The sequence below is a fragment of the Pungitius pungitius genome, chromosome 14 (assembly GCF_949316345.1).
Source record: "Pungitius pungitius chromosome 14, fPunPun2.1, whole genome shotgun sequence".
NCBI lineage: Eukaryota > Metazoa > Chordata > Actinopteri > Perciformes > Gasterosteidae > Pungitius > Pungitius pungitius.
Genome location: NC_084913.1, coordinates 5,320,409 through 5,346,714, shown reverse-complemented (window position 1 = coordinate 5,346,714; position 26,306 = coordinate 5,320,409). Strand labels below are relative to the sequence as shown.

The 26,306-nt window shown below is 45.7% G+C and overlaps 1 protein-coding gene across 4 annotated transcripts in view; it reads right to left on the bottom strand.

The window, feature by feature from the left end:
* ralgapa2 (Ral GTPase activating protein catalytic subunit alpha 2) overlaps positions 1-26,306 on the bottom strand; it is a 72,773-nt gene that overhangs the window by 37,558 nt on the left and 8,909 nt on the right. Inside the window, exons 2-29 of one of the 4 annotated variants that reach the window (XM_037486090.2) lie at positions 24,535-24,645; positions 24,216-24,265; positions 19,017-19,074; positions 17,460-17,503; positions 17,168-17,348; positions 16,937-17,055; positions 16,323-16,461; positions 15,762-15,970; positions 15,187-15,426; positions 14,796-14,969; positions 13,968-14,102; positions 13,687-13,835; positions 13,478-13,589; positions 12,925-13,162; positions 12,054-12,233; positions 9,960-10,106; positions 9,427-9,549; positions 8,718-8,803; positions 8,532-8,622; positions 8,189-8,362; positions 7,502-7,663; positions 6,754-6,947; positions 6,405-6,503; positions 5,786-5,941; positions 1,788-1,916; positions 1,474-1,602; positions 1,216-1,274; positions 970-1,078 (exon numbers count right to left, since the gene is read on the bottom strand). In XM_037486090.2, the coding sequence (XP_037341987.2) occupies positions 970-1,078; positions 1,216-1,274; positions 1,474-1,602; positions 1,788-1,916; positions 5,786-5,941; positions 6,405-6,503; positions 6,754-6,947; positions 7,502-7,663; positions 8,189-8,362; positions 8,532-8,622; positions 8,718-8,803; positions 9,427-9,549; positions 9,960-10,106; positions 12,054-12,233; positions 12,925-13,162; positions 13,478-13,589; positions 13,687-13,835; positions 13,968-14,102; positions 14,796-14,969; positions 15,187-15,426; positions 15,762-15,970; positions 16,323-16,461; positions 16,937-17,055; positions 17,168-17,348; positions 17,460-17,503; positions 19,017-19,074; positions 24,216-24,265; positions 24,535-24,645 (3,797 nt within the window). The remainder of the gene's footprint in view (positions 1-969; positions 1,079-1,215; positions 1,275-1,473; positions 1,603-1,787; positions 1,917-5,785; positions 5,942-6,404; positions 6,504-6,753; positions 6,948-7,501; positions 7,664-8,188; positions 8,363-8,531; positions 8,623-8,717; positions 8,804-9,426; positions 9,550-9,959; positions 10,107-12,053; positions 12,234-12,924; positions 13,163-13,477; positions 13,590-13,686; positions 13,836-13,967; positions 14,103-14,795; positions 14,970-15,186; positions 15,427-15,761; positions 15,971-16,322; positions 16,462-16,936; positions 17,056-17,167; positions 17,349-17,459; positions 17,504-19,016; positions 19,075-24,215; positions 24,266-24,534; positions 24,646-26,306) is intronic. The other 3 variants (XM_037486092.2, XM_037486091.2, XM_037486094.2) reach the window with 3 other exon arrangements.

Sequence of the window (26,306 nt, the reverse complement as noted above, 5' to 3'; positions counted from 1 at the left end):
GCATGATTTCATTTTTTGGTCATTGCTGGTGAAAAAAAAATTGAGCGTTGGACAATTTTCCCCAAATGTGGATTTCTTTAGTGATTTGAAGTTCTTTGTTGAGAAATAGAATTTCCCATTTCTTCCAGCTGAATGCCTCTCAACATGTAACAAGGGCAGACACGGTGGGGAGTGCAGAAATGGCCAAACAAAAGGGGCCCTGAGAGTTCAGCACCTGCTTTTAGAAAAGAGACTCTCAGTGCCACTCTTCCCCCACCCAGCCTATACCCTCTATTTTGGGTCTGGCTGAGTCTGTGTGTCAAGTTGTACAGGGGAGTGATTACTCCTCCATTAGAGAAGGGGGGTTGCTCCACCAGGAAGCAGGGAGATGTAGCTGCTTAAATTGGCCCACATCTACAGAGAGCGAGCAGCCTGGAAATTACGCCACAGCCCCAAAACCTTTTCCGCGGAAAAAAAAAACCTGCACCACAACAAAAAAAACCCCAGCTCTCTGCATCTCTTCACTCGGGGAGAAAAGGGGCTCTTCCAAAACATGCCCATGAGTCACATCATTGGACATGTTTTATTCTCACACTTTTCGTCCACTCACTATGATGAAATTGTCCTGCGGTCCTTTTATGTAATCAACTATCATTTCTGTTAGAGCCAAACACTATAGGGCTGGTGCGAAAAAAAAAGACTGATGAAATCCAGGATCCTTCCATTAATATATTTAAAGACACAGTTGCAAACAGTGATCATTTCTATTCAGAATTTGAGCCACAGTTACAATCGTCAACACTGCCGACGATGCGACTGTTTATTTTGGCAGTGCAAATAATATTGATGAGCCGGTAATAATCGTAACAATACATGTATAGTCCTTTTTTTTAAAAAGGTACTCAAAAGGCACTTTACTTGGTAAAAACAGAAACAACAAAAGCAGTAACAATACAAACAAGGCAGATAGAGCCTGAGTGGGTCACTGACCTTTAGTGTTACTGCCAGAACATTGATGGCGTCTTTGACCTGCTCGTGGATGTTGTTCTGCATCAGCTCCTCACACACCCACAAACCCAGACTGCACACAGCAATGCATCTGAGTGACAGAGGCAGAGGAAAAAACTAACCAGTAAACATGTGAATGTAAACACACAATCACATCAAACTAATACAGACAAATAGCTAAATGTGTCCAAAGTAAAAAATAAGCATCATCGTTGCTTCTGGTCATACCTGGCCCCTTCACAGTGTTCCTTTCGTGCCGTCTCTAGCAAGATGTTGACCAGATAATCCTAAAACCGCAAATTAAACAAACACATTTACTACATGTTCTCAGGTGACGCTTTGATATAAGCAAATATCTGACATTATTAAAAGGACGAACAGATCCTAATGTTGCCATTTTAAGAGAACCACTCGTTCTTCATACTGCAGGTGAATTACAACATTCATATGTCACCTATATGCAAAATGCACAAGCTGGCCATATACCTTGATATTCTCATCGCTAATGGTGATGTCATCAGAGCCAGGCACACCCTGCAGCACAGGAATCTGCCGGTAAAGGTTGGGGAAACACACGAGGGAGCCCAGGATTGTCTGAGCCTCCATCCTGGGAGCCTGAAACAGAAAAAAAAAACCGGTAACATTCATTCATGGGGAAAAAGGATCAGGGGAATTCCCAACGACTGTGTGCCCTCACTGTGTATCAAGCTTTTAAACAAATCACCTCTTTGCACGCCATTACGCCAACTGTGTGTAAAGGCCTCATTGATGAATATGAATTCAAAAAAGCGTGCGCGTACCTCCGAGGAGTCGGAGCCGAGGACGCAGGCAGCAGCAGTGATGAAGTCTCCAACCAGCATGGTGAAGCCCGGCAGGCCGAGGAAGAAGAAACGGGGGGAGCAGGAACGGATGATGGTGCTCAAAACATCCTGGTGACAACCACAAAGACACACAAACACACACACACACAAATAGGAGTCAAACTTTTCTTCTGACTATTAGCAGACTTGAATCTGATCACAAACAAAAACTAAGAGACTTTATAAGTAGCTTTTCTACACTTTGATGGGTAATACATATTTGGTATGACCACACCCTAACCCTTATCAACGTGTTTTCGCAACTGTAGTTTTTTTCCTTTTGTCCGGACCGAGGGGGAAAAATAGAACATTGTCATATTTCAGTTCTGGACCATGTCCTTTTCAGAAGGATTTTTAATAAAATACGGTTTAAGCAAAAAAATGTTAACTGAACCGTTTTGCTAAATATCCTCCTCCAACATCATCAAGACCAACATGACCCAATCATATTCCACTGATGTGTGTTTTATGTATTTTGGTGTCACAGGTAGAGGTAGGGCGAAGGATGAGTCTTATACGGCAGCGATTCAGGGCTCAGTACTGTGGAACCGTTCTCATGCTGGTTTTAATGAACTCAATGACTCAATGAACCGCCTAAGAACATGAAGTTGGTTACAGGCCGGTAGTCGTAACGGATTTTGATGTATTAATCAGGGGAAATAACCGTCATTTGCATAAAAAAGGTAACGTACATGAATTGACATGCCTCGATGATAAGATGGCTCCCTGAACAGATTTCTTCTGGGTTTGAGCAAACCAAACAGGTCAGGTGTGAATGCACCCGTAGCATGGGGGTGGGGAGGGGAGAGGGAAGCAGCAGTATCTGGTAAATGTGCAACCATGTAAGAGACATAGCAAGTAGAAAGCCCCCCCAACAGGTCAGTTTAGGATCTTCATTGTGTTGAGGAGAGTAAGACACTGCACAGTACGTGTCACTAAAAGAAAGCAGATGGAGTGTTCTCCGAGGAGAAGAGGAACAAAAGACCTCAACTTTGGTGAGTCCTGTGTATGTACACAGCAGCAAACCTGTAATTACAGCCACGCATTGTTTTTCTGAGGTACGAGCTGCTCAGTGGCAGATGGACGCTCTTTCAACATCGACACACACTCTACCGCAAAAAAGTGCTCAAGTATGTGCGGCGTGATGCCACACTGGACGAGAGCACAGAAAGCCTCGTAATGGGTTTTTTAGCAGAAGGTAGATAGTTCTTTTTACTCTTCATCGACAGATGGAATACGATGGAATTATTTATTTATTTTTATACAAAAACCTTTTCGGTATGAGAATGCATTGTTTCAGTACTGCAATAAAGACGGTTCCCTCTCTTATCTGAGACATCCACGTGCATATTTGTGTACAAAGGCAAGGTCCAGGCTGAAAGCACCTGCCGTCTTGGCCATAAACTTGTGTAAATCGCACAGTTCAATTCAGACAGCAGCCTGTTAGCGGAACCAAAGGGACCGGTAGCACCCCGACACACACAGACACATAGACACACGCGCGCACAAACTATTTGGGACATTAATCACCTGAGGCTTTTGTAAACAGGGAATCTAGGTTAACAAAAGAGGAATAGAAAGAACAGGCAGAGGCAATCCAGCATGATGCAGTGCATGAGGGAAAGTGGTGGGAAGAGCTTTCGGATTGAGGGCCCATTTTACCCTCACTTTGTTAGTAATTGACCTCTGAAGCGTAATGTGCAGTGCAGACTGAAGTAATTAGCATGCAACAAACTGTTGCTTGATTGCCTGAAATGAGCATTTTAGACAAAATGTAGCATGCAAAGTGTTCTTCTATTGTATGAGTAAGTAGAGGGAACCTGATTTGAGAGTGCTGCGTAGAGAGATGAGAATTGACCGCCACATGTGGCTCTGTGTTGGCGGTAGGAAATGGCCCCCACATCAACAAAAGGTGCATTAGTGTAGATGTGAATAAAGCCACACCACGCCTTTTCATTTGACCCTCCAACCCAAGGAGCTTCGGGGGTGAGAAGGCTCAGCACAGTGTAACACCTCTCATCAGAAGGTTCTTTGTCTTATTCACTAAATATGGACATGTCCCGTTGGAAAACGCTCTGATTTCACACTGCAGTTCAACCTTATCGTCCCTATGAATATCTTGGGGTTTCCCCTTATGAGCTGTGAGGAAGGATTGAAACCCACCTGCATCACCACGAGGTGGAGGGTTTAATCAACAGCCAGGTTTGTGGCTTAGAGGTCAACCGTCACGCTAACATCGGGCTTTATCGTCATTCATACAAAACCTAGGAACTAGTCTTGGTAATAAAAACGCTCCGTCCACTTGTACTTAAAACATTGTCTTTTAGTCCAAACAATTAACAGGTGTTACGTTTTTTTTCACCCATGCAAAACGAATTGGATACGAAGCTTTATTTGTGTGCGGCATGGAACTCAATAGGCTTGACTAGGGCCGTCCAGACAGTAGAGCTATTAGCTGGATTACTGCTATTGTGCCATGGTCACGCCTTTGTGTGACCGGTGACCAGAAGATGACAACCGCGACAATAGCACTGGCCTTGGTACTGACGGAGAATCCCTATGAGGGAGCTGTCATATTTTTCTAGGCTTAGTTTAATGCTGATGATTTACACTTGGAAACCATGTGTTGTTTATAAAAAAAAATGCTGTTAAGATAAGTTTTGACTTGATTAAAGAAGGATGACTAATGGAAATGCCCGAGCTGTTATGCTAGAATATTTTGAGATAAAAATTTACAGTACATATATAACATTACAAAAAGAGTGTTTAATGTAATAACTGTCTATTATCATATTAGATCATTTGCATACCAGCCTGAAGTGAAGGCTACTTTGTTCATCTTGGCTGATAGTAAACTGCACATAAAAAAGTATGTTTTTTTTTCCGTTCATGTGGGTGGGGTGGGGGTTGAAGGCAGGGAGGAAGGGGGAGGAGAAGGGGGAGAGTAAGAGCCACTTTCTTATGTTAAGCAGGCGTGCGGCTGTCCTCTATTGTGTGGCGTGAGGACTCTTTTCTCCGGCCAATTTGAGCATGCTTCAGTGGCCAGCCTGGCTCTGGCCCCCCCGACGCATTATACAGAGCCACAACAAAAGCTGGAGAATGTTGCCTCTTCTTCCCTCAACGTGCCCCCCTCATTGCTCTACTCTACACTACGTTCCCCAGGCTCCCCACCCGCACGCGCACACACACGCGCACACACACACACACACACAGGCCTACTCTGGGCCCCTGGCCGACATGTCAGTCTAACCGAGCGCGACAGACGTCAATCCTTAATTAATCACGTATACGCGGCAGGGGCTCAAAACATTATTTAACGACATGGAAAACATTCTAATAAGCTTGTCGTTGTGCCAAGGCGCAATAGAAACCCAGCCAGGAAGGCATATACACACACACACACACACACACACCGGGAAAAAAGAAAGAAAACCACAACGCAGCACAGACTTTTATCCCGGGTCCTTTGTTTTTGGGGAATCTATTCATCTCCACTCAGCTTTGGCTGGGAGGAATGGAGCTGCGACAGATTTAAATACAAGGAAGGGTGTGGCTAAAGGAAGTGGAAGATGCCAAAACTGGGAGGGAGTTTTCATCACCACTGGTTGTCACGCCGTGGCTTCTGCCCTCGGCTGAAAGAAAGCCTCAACAATATTACATTTCCGTGCACCACAACGAGTCCCATTATCGCCAAGTCAGTTAATGCCAAATAAAAGTAACGGCGATGAAAACATGTGAACACCAAGAACTAACCAGAATACCTGAATCACATTACGCAAGAAAAAGTAGATGACAAATTGGCGTCTACAGGTTCTATATCCCAGTATGGAAACGGGGCCAAAGCATGTGAATCCCATGCGCTTGACTGGTGCGCCATCTAAAGGTGAATTAAAGTACAACCGGCCAACGGGCATCCGGTGCCACCTGCTGTCTCGTACCTGGTCGCCGCTGGTGATGCCCTTGTGCATGACGTGGTAGAGGTGCACCAGGAAGTCACTGTTGGGGAACACGTCCTGGTGCCTGGTCATCATCTCACAGATCAGCTTGTAGGCCTGCAGCCTGCCAGCCTTGTACTCTGCGGGCAGCATGGTGGCCTGTACAGGGGAGGGGTGGTATGCTTGGGTCACTGTCCTTGGAATCACTTTGACTTCAATCTGCCACATTCTTGTTCTCTGGGATTTTGCTGAAGCATTATTTAAAATTAAGTTACTGCATTTTTTTCATTGTGTTGAGGCGTCTATTGCTGCTTTAGTTAAATATTCTGTCCCTTTTTATTACATATAACTACTGCTGCAATTGTAATTAAATTTCCTCCTGAGCATTGGGGGATTCTCCAGAGGAAACACCTAAAATATATTGTTTAAAACAGCTGGTCAACATATAGTTTGACTCGCAACAAGTGAAATAATTGCAGAGTTTATTATAACACATGTTTCAATCCAACTCTGTTTCCTGACGATTTTTTGCCAACTTCTCATTGGAAGGCAGCAAAGTATTCCATTTACTAATGACAAATTTCACTCCTGACTGTTGTTTTTGGGGATGTTTTGTTCATACCCTAAAGAGCCAGGAGGCCAGCATTCGAAGAGGAGGGATGAAGGCTGGCTGTGGAGGAGAAGACAGGTTGTCCACACTGATCCCGAGATTGTCCCGGATCTGTAAGCACATGTTTTTGGTCAATTAATGTAAATCGTTGTAATAATCACTGTGTGAAAAAACAAGGTTTATATAAATGTATAAAAAGCCATAACCATTTACTTAAAATAGTATTTACTAAACTGAGAAAAAATCCTCAAAATCTGCCACTGGACTTTAGTCATTGCACACTTACATTATTGCTGACTACCTCTTTAGTGGGTACATATTTTTCTCGTTAGTGATCATGTTTTTGGCCTCTCCACCTTACCTTGGCCAGCTTGTGCCAGAGCTCATAAAGGCAGGAGAAGACCTTGGCATGGATTTTTGGACAGCTGATACTGTTGACGTCTCCCATGATACCCAAAATCCTCCTCCACAGGACGAAGGCAGAGTCAGCATGCCAACCGGTCAAGGTCCCGCCCGCAATTATGCTAATGTCATCAGCCAGACACTCACTGCTGTCTGCATGGCCAGAAAGAAAGAGAATTTGGGTTAGAGAATCAAATTGTTTAACACTTTTTTTATGCCGCTGCCGTTACCTAATAAAAATTGAATCACAGTTTATTTTATACAATGTCAACACCTTCATTTTTTTAGCAATTTAAGTTTAGAGGGTTGAAAGACAAATAAAGTGGTATTGTTGAGCAGTTGTTTACTAGAATGCATCCAAGCACTCTGATCATTATCATTTGGACAAAATAGAACTTAAAAACTTTTGGGAAACGGGCACAAGTCATGTCACCATCCAAATGCACAAGCTGAATTCTGGGAGGACAGTGTCACCTAGTGGGCATCCGAAGAACAATGGGGAGAGAATAGGAGTACAGGCCAAAAAAACGGCACAAATGAATAGTGCGCCCAAAAATACATCAAATGAAAGGTTTTCCGCTCTTTGAGCTAAATCCAAGGAGGACCAAAAAATAAAAATAAATGCATGCATGCATTAAATTAAGTAATTGAGCTGGAACCAAAATAAAACAAAACATGAATGGTGAGTGGCAGCTATGGAGCGGTACCCAAGTGGTGTGGCATGTGTAACACAGACGGATGCATGCTGTCGTCCGGGTGGTCGCCCTGCGAGAACTCTGTGTGCACCAGCAGGGCTGGTGAGGTGGGCGGGTTCTGGCCGTAGTGGTAAGACGGGGGTGCAGAGTGGGGAGGGAAGGCACACTCGGGACCTAAAAACAGGGGGGAGGGAGGGAGGAGGTGGGGGGGGGGTGGGTAAAACCAGGGTTTGAGGTTGGGAGCACAAAGACAAGGGAAGAGGGAAAACTTCAGGATGATCACAAGGTGGGACAACACAGACGGAAGTTCACATGCAAGGGGTGGGAAGGGTTAGAAAGGGGGGGGGACCACTATCAGGAAGGGGGGGGTCAAATAAAAGCTGAAGTGTTGAAGCAGGAGACGTCATGAATGTTTTCCTATAACTGCCACAAACAAATATAAAGAGTGGGAGGCACGCTGACACATAATATCATCAGCTTTTAAAAAGATGAAAGGGCTTAGCCAGAGAGCTGCTGGAACACAGAGGACCTCGGCTCAGTGGTCGAGAAAAGCTGCTCTGACAGACACAAGACAAGCTGGCTATAGCTAATCCATCAGGAGAGGTAATAGGAGGCACCTGGCCAGACGGGACACACCTGAGATGAATTATTATTTTTGCACCATACCATTCTTTGGTGAGTTTTTATCCATTCCAATACCTGCTAGAGCCTCGTTGTGGCTGAGCAGCAGGCTGCCGTGGCTCTGGGGGTCGGTAGTCACGTCCATGTGGGCTGACTGTGTCGACTGAGTGTCCGCCTCCTCATCGAAGGCCGGCCAGGTGACCTCGGCTTCATTGAGGTAGCCGTTGGATGTCTCGCTGCTTATGCTCTCACCTGGGCAGGGCGGGTGAATGAAGGGCATGCAAGAAGGTAAATACAGAGAATCACCTTCTGTGTGAGGACTTAACAAATAATCCATGTTTGACACTGTGATGTTTGCTCTTTAGAATTCATAGAAAAAAAAGATGTTTCAAAGTAAAAGAATTGTGGAGTAATCTCTGACTTTTCTCTCTGAGCTTGGGTCTTGGGTCGTTTGTGTGTCCCTCAGCGCTGCACTCGGTTTCAGTGGGACTGCTGCTCCGCCGGATGTGAATCTAGGATCACAGAAGCAAATATTAAAAGAAGAGATGCTTGAAGGGCAACCATCAAGTTTCATTGCTTAAACATAATGAAAGATGACTCTTCTCACCACCGGTGGCTCGCTGCTCTCTCTCCTCCCCTCAGAGGTCCTGCTATCAGAGCCACAGGATGTGGGGGAGGGCTCTCTCTTCTGGGCTGAAGTGAATCAGGGGATGTTATAGAGAGCAGAAAATTAGGTGGATTAAAAAAAAAGGTTTCATTGCTTTACTGCTACTCTATTGTCCATATGTGGTATGGAGAAGATTTCTCAGGTAAGGTATGGAATTTTGAATTCATATACTACACATGAAACAGCAACATACAACTATGAAATTATTCAAAAACAGCCAAGTTGTCTTGTGATAACATAAGGATAAAAAAAAAAAAAAGTATTCTATTTTTTATTGTTGGTAAAGATATCATTACTCCCCATAAAATCCAGACTTCAAATGACAAGTCTAATTTTGTAAAAAAAAAAGCTCATATCACAGATTATTAAAAAATACGTATAATGTTTTAGTTTAAAGGATTTTAAACTAATCACCACTAAATATGGCCTACATGTCCCTGATATCTGACCAAAATGCTTAATAAGTATCTATTTATGTAAGATACCATTTTACTCATCCTGTAAAATGAATACAATTGCAACAACTAAAAGATCACTTTCCCCTCATAGAGCTAACCAATGGCTAAATATTACTTTATTAATATAAGGCAGTGGGTGTGACTCCGGTCAAGATAAGAGGTGAATCATGACAGGGATCAGTGTCTTGTACCCGGTAAAGTGTCCGACAGCTGTTGGGTGATGTCGGAGGTGCTGCTGCTACGTGGCAGGGGGCTATCCCCGCCTCCCAGCTCCTCCTCTACCCCACATTCTGACAGCTGACACTCCTCCACATCTGAGCCGGCAGGACAGAAGAAGACGCCAAAAAAAAAAAGAGATTAGCCTGAGACAACCGGAAGCAGACAGCAACAACAGCACAAATCTTCAAATGTTAACACGCAGAGAGGTCTCATCGGTTCTCTCTCTCTCTCTCGAGTTGACACAGTCACCAGAACATCGGAGAGCGGCGTGGGGACATGCACACATGCAGAGATGAGGCAGAGGTACACTTTGATATTCCGATAAGTAAGCACAAGGCGGCCTTGAGATCCTGTAAAGACACAAACCTCTCGGGGCACTGACAGCAATGATGGATAATGACTGACGTACAGAAGACACAAACACACACACACACACACACACACACACACACACACACACACACACACACACACACACACACGCAGGTCCCAGAACACACTTTACCTGAGAGTCTGTGAGAGCAAGCAGAGTTACCAGAAGAGATACCAGGCAAGAAAGAGCTCACAGTGTGGAGCAGCATAGGGACGCTTTTAGCGTTGGGCAAAGCCTCGTACAGATGAACACAGTTGCTGATGGACTGGCTTCGCTTTGCTTTCATCAGGGACAAAAGAAGAGGGAGGAAGGAGAAGAAGAAAGACAGTGGAAACGGGTAAAGGGAAAAGGACAGAATTCAATTACAGCAAATCAAGTAGTATTAATACAAACATCCCTGAGCAGGAAAGCAGAGTAAATAGAACAGCAGAACCGATGTTTGGTCAGTTAAGGATTTTGTTGAAATAGAATTGGAAAAGAAAAGAATAACACCGTTGCTCTGTAATAAAGAGGCAATAGGATTTTTTCTAATGTACCCGAAAATAGAATCAAACCTGTAAAACCTGTTTTTTTATTTTAAAAAAACCTCACATCCTGGCAGTGTGCTGGGATCCTCAAGACTTCCAGACTTAGCTTTAATACTTCATGATTATGTTTCAATGCACTTCATGACATGGAGCAAAGTCTGACATGAAGTCGCTGAATTATCTTGAGCGATTGTGCTATGATTTCTCCTCGGGAATGACTTTTGAAAAACCTTGTGAGCGCTTTGAGCACCACGAGGCAAGTGCCCTCTAGTTCTGGAGGGAAGCCAGACCTCTCTACCGCAGAGACTTTGAGCACTTTCTGCGACTCGCAGCCAATCTAGATGAATAAAAAGCACAAGGGGTAAGGGGAGGAAGGGGAGGAATAAATAATGGATTTCCTGGTGTTTGATAAAATATCCAGCCCTCTTCTCTATTATGGAAACCAAAACTTTGAACAACATTAGTTTGTATTTGCATGGAGAAGTACAGTCAAGTTGTGACAGTTTTCAATGGCAAGGCATTGAAAGTGTCTGGATAGCACTTCAGGTCTAATCTAAAAGAGAGCAACGGAAGAGGACGGTTCTATTCTCCTTTCAGCGCACTTTAATTATGCCTTTCAGTAGGAGTGAGACATCGTCTCTGCTGCAGCCCGCCACTGCTTCCCATTTATGCATATTAATGAGCATTAATTACACTCTTAATGAAACTATCACAAACTGCTGTGCAATCGATGCGTGGGCCCTCTCTTGAGGAGTGGGGAGGAGGGCTGTCGGGCCTTTGAAGATCAATGTGGGAGAAATCCAATTAGGCCAAAGAAAGGGAAGGGAATTTGAAGCAGTAGCGTTTAATGTTCGTCTCTGCCTGCACGTAGATAGGAATAAACAGGCTGGCTAAATAGGGGCATAAACCTGCACATGAGACGCATAATAAATGCACCCGGTACACACAAACAAACAAACACGTACACGCACACACATCCTGAGACCACTTTCAGGCACAAATACATCCGCCCGTCGCTTTAGGACGCCTGTAATTGGGGCGGCAGAAGGCCACGAGAAGTAAAAAGGCGTCGTCTCTCGTCTTTTATCCTCCGCATTAAGATTCTGTCGAGACAAAATGAAGACGAGCGAGACAGGCGCCTGGGCGAGTTTACTGTTCTACCGCCTTCCAGCTCCACTTCTAATTAGCCTGCCACATTCCCATCTGATAAGGGCTGCTGCTGGGGTCTGAAATGAGGTAATGACAACGAGTGTCCAAAGCTGGCCTTTGACATGCTGTCGGGGCTGGGGATGAGGGGGGGAGGGCGGGGGTTGGAGATAGTGCTGTATGCCGACAATCGAGCTGACATGGAAACATGTTGACATTGGCCAGTGACATGTGGCGGGGGGGAGGGGGGGGCGCTTGTGGGGTAACAATGGGAGCCACCTGCTGGCCTCTTTGTCTCAGGTGTTGGGTCTTTCAGCGACACCTGGGCTCGCGTACAAACGGACCTGTCGGAGGGGCTTTCACACACAGTCAACACGTCTGGTGAAGCCCGTCCGGGTGGGGGGGAGGAGAGGGGGCGTTATCAGCACCGTGCCAATGGCCCACATGAAGCCAAACCATAGAACGGCACATGCACACGGTCATGGCTTCGATAGCGTAGTAGTGTGCATGTAAAAACAACCCCAGTGCTGAGACTAACATCTGAAGCGCTTACCGGAGGCCTTCTGGCGGACGTTGTTACGGGCTTTCTCTACACCAGGAGCTCCTGACGTAGTGGCGGAGCGAATCCTCATGGGCTCCTGAGCTCCTTGCCCGCCCGTCTCCCCTTGGTTCCTCCAACTTAGTGAGAAGGAACGCGCCACCGCCGCTGCCTTCTGAGAGTCCTGCATCACACCTGCATGCAGACAACGACAGTGCTCATTAGTTCTAGTACTGACTTTTACATTTAAAAAAGATACAAGATTTTTTTTAAACTAATAAGTTCACAATGGGACTTAGAACCACCATCCCTTTACCGGCTGGCAAGACAATTACCCGTTGCTTACAGCCCTACAGATTGTCTCAACAAGGACAATTGTGGTGATGGTTAATTAGACCAAAAGCCCAACCATGCTATATGTCGATTTGCCCATTTGCTGCATGCAGCGTGGGTATAATCTGAACTAGAATGAGCTCATGTTCAAGTACACACTTGAAGCTCTAACATGAAGCAATTGAGCCCATATTGATTTGGTAACCACAGGATGTTGTTTTTGAAAAGACACTTTTGCATGGTGATAAGCGGCTGTTTTACATTAAAAGGTATTCACTGTAAAAATGACCAAAGATACAGGACAGAGAATGTCTTCTTTCACGCTGGATGGAATTGATTCATCAGTCAAAATTGTTAGCAAAAGATGATTTCCGAATTATTAGTTGAATATCAATTAAGAAACAGTTAACAATCAAATCAACAGAATTTCATTTTTTATGTTTTTCATTCACAAAAAAAAAAAAAATTCAACTAAACTAAAGTAAACAGACTTATTTTTCCAAAAGTCACACGAATTCTAGCCCTCACGGCCCCCATCCCCCCCACCCCTCACCACGTCCTCTCTGCTTCTTCTCCTTCTGTTCGCTGAGTTTGTCCAGAGGCAGGTTGGCCATGTCCAGGCCGTAAACGGAGCGTGCCAGCACAGCCGTCAGCGAGTCCATGATGCTGGCCCACTCTGTCACCAGCTCCTCCCAGCAGGTAAGAGAGGACAGCACTGCCAGCAGCTCGTCCCATAACTCCCGGGAGATAAACACGCACAGGTTGGCTCGCACCCACGCCACGATGATGGTCTGAATGGGAGACGAGGCGAGGGAAGATGAATTAGCGTCGACAGACAGGGTTGCAGCTCGGCTTTCCAGGTATCCGATGTGATGTGACAGCAGAACTCTCGTACCGATACATCTCATTAGGTACAGTGTCTCTTTGGCTTTTTGTCAACAACCAATCCATTCAAGACACACATACACACACAGAAAGTTGGCCAGCAACAAAGCATGGTGGCTGCTCATGAAGATAAATGCACAGAATTGAACGTTCTGTAATTCCTGTTTACTACAGTGACAGACTGCGTGACAGACAGTCTGCAGAAGCAAAAGTAGACATACCCTAAAAAGTATAGCCGCTAAGCTTTCAGCGAAGCTGTCTTTTCTTTGGTTTTCCTGTGGTCTCTTCATCACAGCCTCCGTGATCCTCAGCAGCACCTGAAGCATCTGCTCCCTGCAAAGCACAGAAAAGTCCATCTGAACGGTGTCGAGGCCAGATAGGAATGATGGTTAAGAACTGTTAAAAAGGTGGATGTGAATGTGTCACTGACCAGGTCTGTGTGTTCATGGTGTGCTCCATGATCATGTGCCTGTAGATGCTGAGAACGCCCTTGCACACCTCCACCTGGTTATCTAGGAGTTTAGCTACATCTTGGCAGGGCTCCAGCAGGAATACGTTGGACGAGTTGGTCAGGAACACCTACAGCGGGGGAAGACACAGCGAGGTCGAGCAGAGGGCGAGACACAGGGACGAAGTGGCTGAACCGTGAACTGCTGTGACCTCAGGATATTAAAAAATAAATAAATAAATGGAGAGCCTATGAAGACACACCTGTAGTGTGGGCTGGATACCAGCCTTGACATCCCTGTTCTGCCCCTCGGTGAGAAACCCCCGACTGATGGCGCTGCTGAAGGAGTAAGTCCTCCCCCAGCTGGACGAACGCTTGTGGCCGGGAGTTTCCGCCATCTGGAAGAAAGAAAAGGCGGCCAGTTGATTGGTTGGCAGATAGAAGCTATGATATGAGTTCTGATCTTTTCTGGTGAAACATCCTATGGTCGTAACGTGTTCATCTCTGATCATTTGAGTGCTCTTTAGAAAGGCTGATGCAGCAGGTTTTTTTTGTAGGAGCGGTAACTTTTTTCTTAATCCTTGAGGCTTTACTTTTTCTTTTTACCAGTTCTCTGTGCTACATTTACGTTACTGGTAGTCTGTTAACTGTTAAATGATATAGGATATATATGTATATGTCACAGCTGTCCACAGGAGAGCTTTAACTGGTCTTCCATGCAGCAAAAAGACACATCTGCTTGTTCCAAAAACTCAAGGCAAATACCTATTCAATTTAAAGTTTGGTTGGGTAACTGATGTTACTACACACTCTGCCCCAGGTGGCCAATTAGCTGTCTTGACAGAATCCTCTTCTCGGCTTTTCTCTGGATGGAAATGAGCCTCTTTCATCCCATTTGCACCGGTTGATATTTGTTTTATAGTAACGCCTGTTTGTAAATCATTGATTCAAATTTTGCCACAACAACTTTTCATTTAGCTTTGTTTGACAAACAAAATGTTACCCTTTTACTATCCAATAACCAATTCCAAAAGTTGCATCTATGTATGCGCTTTACTAAAATGTATTTGAATTGGCTGTTTAACCTGTACCTGCATGGTGTTGACCTCTGTGCTGAGTGTCGGTTCTGCGCGGTCAACATCATCTTCCTGGGTGGATTTTTCAGGCTCCGTCATGAAGCCGGGCTTCTCCAACAGGATCCACTTCCTGTACACTTGGATCACCTTCCTGGTGGCTGATGCCTCGCAAGACGGCAGCAGGAAGGCCTAAGGAGGGAGGACATGGTGTGTGAATGGTTTGAAAACGGCAGCCCGGTCATAAGAGGCACCTTTAGGTCATGTTAACAAACGGCCAGAAGAGGGCGACACAGCACACGATATCGCAAGAGAATCATGACCCCCAGATGAAAACTAGACAACATCTGCAATGGAATTGGTTGTTATGGCACCAAACAAAGACCTCCTGCTTGGCACCCCACTGTACCTGGTGGAAGACCTCGTTGACAAAATTCACATTGTCTCTGGTGGACAGCAGGATGGCTTGCACCATGTCATAGACGTAGCGGTGCTCCTCCTCAATGCTACACAAACTGGAATCGCTGTGCCGTCGGTCTGACAGCGTGCTGCTGTTGGAGTGGCTCTTCTCCGGCTCCCCCGCTGGCCCGGTCGTATCCCCATCTGATGTCTTATCCTTCTCCTGGCTGCTACTGCCTGCAGTGACAGTCTGGGCACCACGGAGACACAGTAAAATATGCTGCAGGGCTGCCTCTCCACAGTTAAATAATTGGGCCCTGGAGCCTCATTGACTAGAAATTCCTAGATTGTGATTCATGGTCAGTTATGTGGGGAATGAACCACTGTAATGGTCATTAATATTAAGTGATTCTCACCTCCATGCAATCACAATCATGTTGATTGTGCATTTAATTCCCCTCTGTGTCACCTTGTGATTAAGGTGACTTTAGGGAATTTTCAAACAGATGCAGCTCAAATTTTGCTGCAACCATAACATAACAGTGACAGCATGAGAAATCAAGGGAATGGTACTCTCCCTCTCACCTGGATGAGTTTGGGAATGACCTCTGTGCCGTTCTTGGCGCCCTGCGCCGAAGCAGCGCTGCTGACATACTTCTTCTCCAGGAAGAAGGTGACCAGCCAGGTGATGAAGGCCACACGGGGCGCCAGGTACTGGTCCCTGGTGCAGAAGGTGCTCTCATTGTTTCGCGTTACTGCCACATACAAGGGTTTTGGTCTGTGGTGGGGGAGGTCTAATATGGTGGGGACGAAAAAGGGACGATGGTCAGAGAGGGAGGGTTTAAATATTAATAATATAGTTAAACCCAGACGTCCGGTTTCTTCCAGTCTCCAGCTGAATTACACATTTTACAATCAACCATTAAGTCTCCGGCAAAACACAAACAAAATAGCATTATATTAATATTATAACGTTGATACACCCCTGCAAATGAACAAGCGGTATGCTATCTATACTGCTTATTTGTTATAACCTTCCGTTTCTCAGTTTTAGAATCACGTTTTGGAGTCAGATTGTAACGAATGAAATGTTTAGCAACAGGCCACTCTTTGTATTTCTGCCATGACCACTGTATGTCAGCTTACCTAATAAGGGCTTGTAGAGATTTGTAAGCTTGGTGAAGGAGGGGAAGAGGTGTGGAAGGTAGTACTTCTTGAACAGGCTGAAGAGAAACCTAAAGCCTGTGTCCTGGTTCTCTTTGTTGCGCCATTCTAAACTGGATGCCTGGCGGAGAGAGAACAAAGGCAAACAAGGTCAGGCTTCATCATCGCTTGAAAGCGACAGTATGTTGTCTGCAACACAATACTTTGAAGGTTCCTCTAACAAACAATACACTAGTCCATCTCTTAAGGGTACACACAAGAGGAACAACGCTTCAGGTGAGGTTCGCATAAAAAGAGCGCAACTCGCAAGTTAACTCGCTTCCCTACGGATATTGTATTTTGTTTTTTTCCTCTCACTGTGGTACAACGGGGATAACTATCTACACAAGCCCTCACTTATGGAATATTCATTATGGCCAGGGGATGATTTCTCTCCGTGAGTTCCAGTTTCTAATCACGGCCAAGAAGCATCTTACCTGCAAACACCCCCTGTGCCGCTGCATGTCACCCTATACTAACAAGGGATTTAGATCAAAATCTACACCACACGGAAGCCGATAATCTGGGAAAAAGGTTGCAGCATAATCAGTTATTACCTGGATGACCATGTACTTGAGCAGTGTTTCGAGGATGTAACAGGTCGGATCATCTGTAATCTTTTCTCCGACTACTGCTGAAACCAGCGGGGTAATCTCCTCAGGCACCACCTTGGCTGCTTAGACCGACAGAAGAAGGAGCCAGGAAAACCAATCAAGGAACTTAAAGAATTCAGCATCAGTTTAATGTCGTAATGCATTGACCACACACATAGAAACATTCACACTCACCATCTGCGGGGTTGGAGAAGGGGTTGTAAATGATGGTGTCGAGGGTGCAGGGCCCTCTGGAGGAGGGCACAGCAGGGAATCCTGGCACCAGACAGGCAAAGATAAGGAACTGCTCCTCGGCACAGTTCTCCCTCAGGGCCTGCAGCCACAGCAGGAAGAGACGGATGCCTTCACATCGGATCTGGACAGGAGGGGGATGCACAAGAGAGATTTGTTGCAATCTGCCAGCAGGCTGTGAGATAGTAATTTGTGGCAACAATCACAATTAAAAACAAAAAACAAAAACACTTACCTTGAATGAATTTCCAGTGTGCAAAAGTTTTTTCAATATGGAACCTGGGAGGATGGAAAAATCAAATTATTCAACTGGTCTGCTGCACGACAAGCAGGAGTAGGCCGCGTGTCATCTCCACTGAGGCAAATTGACTTTAATGGCTGGTTCTCACAAACAAGCAGGGAGAGCGGCAAGGCATCACTTTTATCCTGATGGAAATTAACATCAGTTGGCAGTGACATGGATTCATGGAGGCAATCTGGTTCCACTGTAATCAAATGAGACATTGCTGATTGCTAAATACGTTGAGTGGAAGATGTCCGTGTGTTTGTGTGTGAGTGTGCACGAGTCATGACACACCCTTGACAGCCTGCAGACAGCACCTGTCCATATGAGGTCCCCGCAGGCTGTGTAGAACTTGTGTGCAGTTAATATAGTGGGATTTTATCTGTAAGATTGTGGATAAAACTCATATGTTAGGGCAAAATGTGTGTGGGAGCAGGGGCGGGCGGGGGGGGAAGTCTCCCTCAACTGAGTGATTTGACCCAGACACAATTAGGTGCGAGAGTGAGTTTACGAGCAGGCTTGTCTGGTGCTTTCATTGTTACCCTCTCATCAGGTTCAATCAATACCGTTTCGACATTGGACACATAAAGAGAGCCGTTCAAAAGCTCCGGGGCTCAGGAGAGTAGGAATTAGAAGTTAGCCAACAAAAGGACGATGAAAGGTGTGATTATTTTCCTCAGCGTCTAATGGTATGTCAATCAAATACCTGTGACCTTGCGATCCTCAGCTAAAAAAGGACAAAAACACGACAAGTCATTAATGTCATTCCTCAGCTTCGTGACCCACCAAAAGGAATTCATCCCGGGGCACTAAAATGCTTTCAGCAGGGGCAACAGGCCTGTAGAATGCTTCAAAAAAAGAAAAGAAATAAATGGTTCTATTTAATTAAAAGTCAGGTATGGCAAGAAGCTACCCAGCCCCCACCGCACGGCCTTCAAAACAGAAGTGCACCGTGAAAGCGGCGCGTGTTGACCGGTGAACCCGGGAGCGCCGAAGACCATTCTATGAGAGTTCAGGAAACAGCCAAGAGGCATCAACAAAGTGGTGGATTGGTCTGCAGCATCCGACCCCAGATGAGCCTTGATATTTGCAATTGCAAAGCCAGAGAGGAAGGCCAATCTCCAACCATAATCTGGACCTGGACTGTTAACTCACAACAGCTATAATTGGGGTTATTGCTTCTTGCGAGCGGTTGTTCCGTTTTGTGTGTGTGTGTGTGTGTGTGTGTTTGTGTGGGACTGAAATCATGGCAGCATAATTCAATCACTTATTTGCATTTCAAATTAAGGGCTCATTTGCATTTCCATTTACATCCCCTTCTAAGACTAATTATTTTCTCTTCATTACGAAAGGCTTAGGCATGGCTAACCTTCTTTCTCTTCATGAAGTGTATCTCAGAGGTTGCAGAGGCATAAGCAGAAATATGCAGAATACAAAGTGTATAAACTACCTGTCAAGTGTAAAAGCTTAACATTCAAAGAATTTATTTTGGTAAAAGTAAATACGTACCTATACTGTGAAACTGCCATCGGTTGTAGATTTTTTCAGGTAGATGTTGAAGAATTTTCTGATGAAACAGTAGAAAAAGTTATGGTTAAAGATTGGCGCGTGCCAGCAGTAATGCTAACATAACGTCTCCATTAGGCTTCAGTGGGCGGCCTTTTCCTCAATTACTGACCGACAGGCGATGGGCTTTATTACGTGGAATACATTTTCTTTGAAACATTAACCTGCTCCACCTGGGTCTCTTGTGTGACAACATTGCTGTCATTTCATTGCCTTGTTTGCAGCCGTAGTTTCCTCATTTGATCTTAAAGAAGGGAGGGGAAACAACAAGCGACTTAGTTCTGCTAAGCGGCGGCGCTCTGCCAGAGAAGCGCGCTCTTCAGGAACACAGTGTCCCCCCCCCCCCCCCCCTGCGACACAGGATGGCCCTGAGAAATGTCATCACCTCGCCAAGAACCGCTTTACAACTCAATTAGAGCGCCCTAACCTTTCAGCGGCCGATCATTATTCTTGAATGGAGCGACAGGTTAACTGGGTCCCTCTGGAGGGAGGAGGGGGCGGTGGGGGGGGGGGATAAAAGGCAGGTTAATGGTCGATGCACTGGGAGCAACTGTAGCCCCCCCTCCCCTCCCGACCCCCAATGGAACACTTCTTATCAAACACTAATCACTGACCCAATAAGGCTTTGTGACTGCAATGGAGAGGTCAAGCCTGTCCTTTACGGCTCCAGGCTGTGCGGTGCTGACCCACTCAACCACACCACCGACTCGGGCCGGCGTAATAAAAGACTCATACGCGCCCGAGAGAGAGCGAGAGAGAGGGGCCGGAGAGAGATGAACGAGCGGCATGAAAATAGAGCTGCAAAGACGAAGCCACTGCAGCATTTCATCAAGGAAACGGTCGTTTAAAAATGACTTGCTTGTTTCTATGGTTTATTCAGTTTATTTGTTTTGTAGTTCAATCGCAATATTACCACCGTAGAATTGCTTTTAAAAACTGTTGCACTCGGATTTGAGTTGTTTTTGCCACGTAGCTATGCTGAGAGGAGCCGTGTTCTTCCAAAAGTCTCAGCTCGTCAACAACGTCCTTCGTTCCCCTCGTCATCCTCCATGTTTAACTTTCCCCTTCTTGTCCTCTGGGACTAAATCCCCGTCATTAACAGAGACTGCGGAGATGGTGAAAGACACACACACACACACACACACACACACACACACACACAGGGCTTTAAAAGGGGCTACGGATGGCTATCTGCACCGTTCTGTTTCTCTGATCCACAAGCGTGATGGTATGCGTGTACAGGCTGCACCTCGCTATTGATCCGGCGAGGGATTAGTACGTCTCCGTGGAGGCTTCGAACTGGCCTCCTTCACTCCGTCTCCTTGGGGCAGCAGACACATTATGCTGGGCGGCAACACAGCAGGGTAGCCTGCTTAAGCCTTTCCCTGTGTGTGTATGTGTGTGTGTGTGCAAGCAGACACAATAACACTCTCTCTCCTCAAAGAGTACCAGGACGCGAGAGTGGGAATGAGATGTAGAAGCTGGCTCAGAAAGACTCCCTGCAGAGCCGGAATGGTGGCGGCAACAATGAGGAATTTGCTTGCTGATACCGGGCGGACGGAGAGTCTGCCGAAGTGAAGGTTGGCAGAGTTACTTTAATCTGCAGCCGTACTCCGGCATAACGATCGGAGCATTACTGCGCTGCAACGACAGCTCGGACGCATTAACATGATCCGCACTTAGGTTTCCAGTCGCGGGGCCTGAACATGACACGGAATACACTTCCAGGGGGGGGGGGGGGGGATGTAGTCGATTGCATATGGCATGAATGTCTTCGGTATAAAACAAAGACGTCATCCGACCGTGGAACTAAAATCACCAAAGGCGTCAGATACACATGTGTTCTGTTTAAAGTGCTTTACCAAACCAGACTGCTTATTTACATGGTAACCAGACCCCTGAGCTCGCCATTATTTTCATTATTTGTTTTGTAAGTCTATTTCTGTAGACAGGGCATAGCACATATGTCCCCAAAATATAAGTAGTTAGGACTTTCACCTTTTTGAGTTTTGCTTGAGAACCTTACCAAAGGGCATCGAGGTCTCCTCTGCAGCCAGTTGGGGGCAGCAGCGGAGAGCAAAACAACCCCCCCCCCCCCCCCTACACCACCACCAACAATCGAGCTTCCATCTTTGCTGAGAGCGAAAGCCTCGCTGCAGCAGGCCTCCTCCAAGACCATTTTGAAATGGTTTTTAATACGATTATGCTTACAACAGTGCTGGACAACAGAAAAGGACATTGATAGATTCATAATATTTTATTACAAATAAGAAGCTAAAGTTAAATCATTATATTGTCGTCTTACATGGTTTAAACCAATCGGCAATATTCTAGTTACTTCCTTTCATTTATTATTGTATTGCATTACTCATAATTTGTTGCCCTTTTATAATCGTTAAATGTGCTTTATAAAGATAAAGGGACTTGACTTGCGCTGCTGCCTGTGACGCACACACGCGGTCGTCTACTTTCGTCTACACAGGCGGCGGAACTTTAAATCTGCTCCGGTTTGAAGGGTAAACGCGGGCACAGGTTAAAGCATCTCCTCATTAAGATTCATTTACTCAGCCGGCTCCCAGTGCACACCCGAGCCACACTTAGTGAATTTGCATTCATGCATTAACCACTAACCCCCTGCTGGTGAAATGTCAGTCATAACGAGGACTGCGTAAAGAAGGGAGAATAAATCACTTAGCTAAATGGCCCCGGGTTGGGCCCTCTGCAACATGGGAGTCGACATGTGGAGGAGAGTCTCTGCGCCTCGAGAGGAACGTGACGCCATCACACGGGGCCGAAACGGGACGGGCGTTCATGGCGTGTTTTTAATTACCAGCTCACTAATTGCTAAACGTTTACAGTCACAGAGCTCAAAGGGAGCATTTCAGCGTGGAATATAAATCAACGCAAGTCATAATGAAGCGTCTGTCTGCCCAGAGCTACGGCAGGTGGACAGCAATACGGCTCATTCCTCCTTAATTGGGCTTCATGTGTGAATGCTCAGTGGTTCTCAACTGGAGAGTATTGTTTGGAAATAGCAATATTATGATTTTAGAAAGTCTTTTCTCCCTCTTTATACAGTTTATGCCGGTTATGTTTTTTGCTTTCTGGTAGTTTCCTGAAGAATGTTGTGTAATTATTTTGCCCATTAGATACCAATCTGAAGAGGAAATCGAATAAAATTAAATTAGCTTGATTGATTTATCTATCCAAACGGGTTAACTAGGTATAATAATCAGGTCTTTCCGCATAGGGCAACACAGTAAGTCAAGTCTCAAGTCTGGATGAGGGGCTTTTACGGAGCATCACGAGTGGAATTCAAAAGGCTGACTCAGGTCCGGCTGACGGACAAAGGGTCACGCTGAGGTCATATCCTTGAGAGAGAGAGAGAGAGGACACGACTTCCCTCCGAGTCGTTCTGGTCCCACGGCTGTCCCTTAACCTGTCCCACAACCTCAGTGGCAACAGCACCGAGCTGCCCTCAGACAGCGAGAGGTCGTCTACAGGGGGGTAAACAAACCAGCCTCCCTTGAGCCAAAAAAACAAGACACGCATCGGGGGCTCTCTGCTGATGGAGAGGGCAGAGGGACCATTGATTCCCATGTGCATGGAGACCACAACTGTGGCTCTACAGAGACATTCTCACACAGATCCAAGAGGGACGGGGATGTGTGAGCCGCGTTGTTCCCATGGACCTGTCACACGGCGCTGGAGGGTGTCACGGAGTCGCGGAACGCCCTTTGTCTCAGCCGGTGTCCATTCATAGCCGCCGCTTTGAGGCTTTCCGGACAAAGGCTGCTGGGGGTTTACGTTTTGGTTGGTTAACCTCTGGGACTAAAACCCCTGATATACATTTACAATAAAGAACACACTTGAAAACGATTGCGAGAATACATCAGAATGCGCATTGCACCCGGCTGAAGATACAACATTGGTTCATCTTTCACTGCCTTTGTCATGTCCCTGTACTACGCTCAGCTCTGAGAGTACAGGATACACATTAGCAGTGCACAAACGTGTCCTCTGATATCATTTTCACGACCACAAGTGACCCGACATGGCCAACGTAACGCGGCGTACGGAGAGACTCTGCACAGTGCAGCAGAGCTCCGGATCAAAGCAACTGTGTGTCTGTCCTGTACACGGCACTTTGAGCAAGCTTATCTTCTCAGCTCATGGGTAAACGCACACGTTGGCACCGACGGGGGCTAAATTGGGAAAATGAGGGTCAAGCTGCTTTCAATATTTATTCATTTCTGAAAGATGACTCCATAAATATGTAAGCGGGATGAATCCAGGCTTTGTTTACCGGCTAGATGACTGGATGTGTGCGGTAAAGAAAGAATAGGTGAGCACGGGGAAAACTGCAGGGACATCAGCTGAGTTTGTTGTTCATTATATTTTGGGGGGGGTGGATTTTCATCTTAATCTATCATAAAAATATAAATGAAATAATAAAAACACTGTGATTTCCAGACCTGAACGATTGAGTGTAGCATCAGCAGACGCACAAAAAAAACCACAAAAGTACCACAACGCGCCCAGGCGGAAGAACCAAACAAGATAAAAGCCTAGAAAGATAACAACAGTGTCTGGCTGATGCTTCTTCAATATCGTCCCTTTCTGTGCTTCAGTCCGCCCGGATGATGAGAAAGACGAGGCATACTGTACAAAGACGGGGCCCATTGTTATTCTGTTGATCTGCGGCCATCCTCACAGCCCTGCCCTGAGCAAATGTAACTGGAGAGCAGGCGGCTTGTGTTGGAAACTGGAGCTGCCGTTGGAGTCAGGTGGGAAAACGAGGTGGGTGCGCGTGAGAATAACAGGGGGAGGGGCCCAACCAAGAGACCCATGACATACCTCCTCTGATTTGCATGCACACCTGGCTGTTAGAGACACAGAACAGGCAGACAGCGTCAAAGGAAAATGATTGAGCCCAGCTTCCCCCCCCCCCCCTCCCTTTCTGTCATTTGCACAATCTCCGAATGATTTCCAGGCTATTTGAGGCAATTTCCCCCGAGTAGCCGGAGTTACGTGCAGTACGGCAACATGGAAACGGAGGCTCCGCCCCAGAGATCAGCAGTCGACAGGTGGAGGCTATCAGTGTTAAATCACAGTAGCAGAGAAGAAGAAAGGTCGACTTACTTCAAAAATAAAGAGGATAGAGTCCAGCTCCTCCCTTTGAGATTTGTTCCCTGAAACACAGATTTTTTTTTTTAACACACACCTAAAAAGGTAGACCACATTAGTCTCATGAATAATGCAACAATAACATTTAGAGTTACTCTGCACATCTATGTGCACGTTGTGCAGTAAATGTAGCAGTAAGAAATAAATTGTCTTTGTACTGTAGCGTGCAGGGAGAGGGTTAATTATTGAACCAACTTTGAAGGTGGTGGGCAGCTAGTGAGTGTGCAGTAAAAAAAAAAGAAAAAAAAAAAAAGAAAACGACCTTAGAACTCACCTTTTAGTTTTAAGTTGCTTTCCAGGGTGATGAAATTTTCGTAGAAGATAAAATAAATCTGAGAACAGTTGCTTTCAAAGAACGCCTTCAATTCGCTCTTGTCAATGATATCTATAAAAGAAAGGGGAAAAGGTGTCATTACTCAAATATGGAGATTGGTTATTTCATTCATTATTATTTCATGCTGACATGAAAATAGATTTTCTAGAATCATATCATTCTGACTGGAGCTTCTACTTGTGTTTTCCTGGTATGAACGGGCAGAATTAAAGTTAATGATACAATATCAACAACAAAACTCCGTTAAATAAATAATAATTGCCACTCGTTTGACCATAATACCAGTTTAAACTGCCGACTATCTATCCCAATCAACCAACAAACAAACAAGCCTTTGAGGTGGAAAGAAAACCATAATTTGAGACTTCATGTACGAAAACGACCATTATTGAACGGGATCTTGTGCAGCGTAACTCATGTCCAACTCTCAATCTTCTTCAAGGGGGAACATAACATCTGGATTCAGAAGAGTTTGGGGGATCATCTCAGTTGCGTGGTTCGATGGGAGATTGAGAGCGGTGGTCTGGGACCGAGGTTCGTTGATGGCCACACAAGTGATGGCACTGACAAACCCCCAAATTCCCCATTTGATGAAGCCCTGTTATTTGTCATTTGTCATACTTATACTGGTGGAATAGCCGCCTAACTAATATCGGCCTGGAGGAGTACACGTGGCAACTGGAGGACTCCCAAAAGCAGTCCGGCTCATAGGGCTGGAATTATGTAGCGTGTGATAAAGATGATTTATCTTCGACCTATGATTAAAGCGAAGATGATGAAGATGCATGATGGGAGGATCAACTCGGATGCATGAGCGACATTGGTTTTTTTCGTTGATGTAGAAAAACCAGCAAAGCATCACCTGAGGAAGCCAGGCGAAATACTGAATATAAAGGGTTTTATTCGCATAGCATCAGCTAACCATGCTGGAATGATGACTGGACTGCGGTACAAACACCAACGCTCCTAGCTAGATGTAGCAAGATTTCAGATGGTCGCTTAAGGGTTCAATCATTGTTGTTTTTCATTTTCCTACACACTAATTCACCATCTATCTAGTCTATTCCAGTTATGGAGGTCCACAAATGTGACCCAGGTCCACACCCGAGGGTTGGGGGGGGTGTGACAGCGCTCCAGTCTTTGCCCATCACATGCTTCATATTTCTAACACTCTTTATTCTGTTGGGGAGGGGGGCGGGGCGTCCTGAATTCGGGTTAGCATGCAAGCTCTGGTTAAAGTGGAAGAGGGGAGGAAAGGGAAAGCGAATTAGGCGAGCGCAAGGGTCAGTGAAAGTGTGTTGTTGTTGTTGTGTTGTAGACAGCTCAGACGTATTTATCATACGTGTCACATGTTCTCACAAAAATGTCAAATTACCTACAGCCTCCCTCATAGAAACACACAGAAAGTCGCGTTGCTCTGTGTCCTATATTTAGACCGGTACACAAGCCGTCTCTTTGAGATCGTTGCAAGGATAACGATGTAATGCCTAAAACAAATTCCAATCCTAACTTGGAAAAAAGGTTTGAGAAACAACAGACCTTATTGTGTGGCAACCAGTCAGTTCGGTGTAAGAACAGGGAGAGAGAGGAAGTCTGTCGAATAATTATGCAGCTGATTTGAATACTGTCGCACGCATGAGGAGTTAGTGGGGGGCACAGGGAGGGGCCAATTTCATATGTCGTGCTGCATGTCACGGGGCTCTCCATCCTTC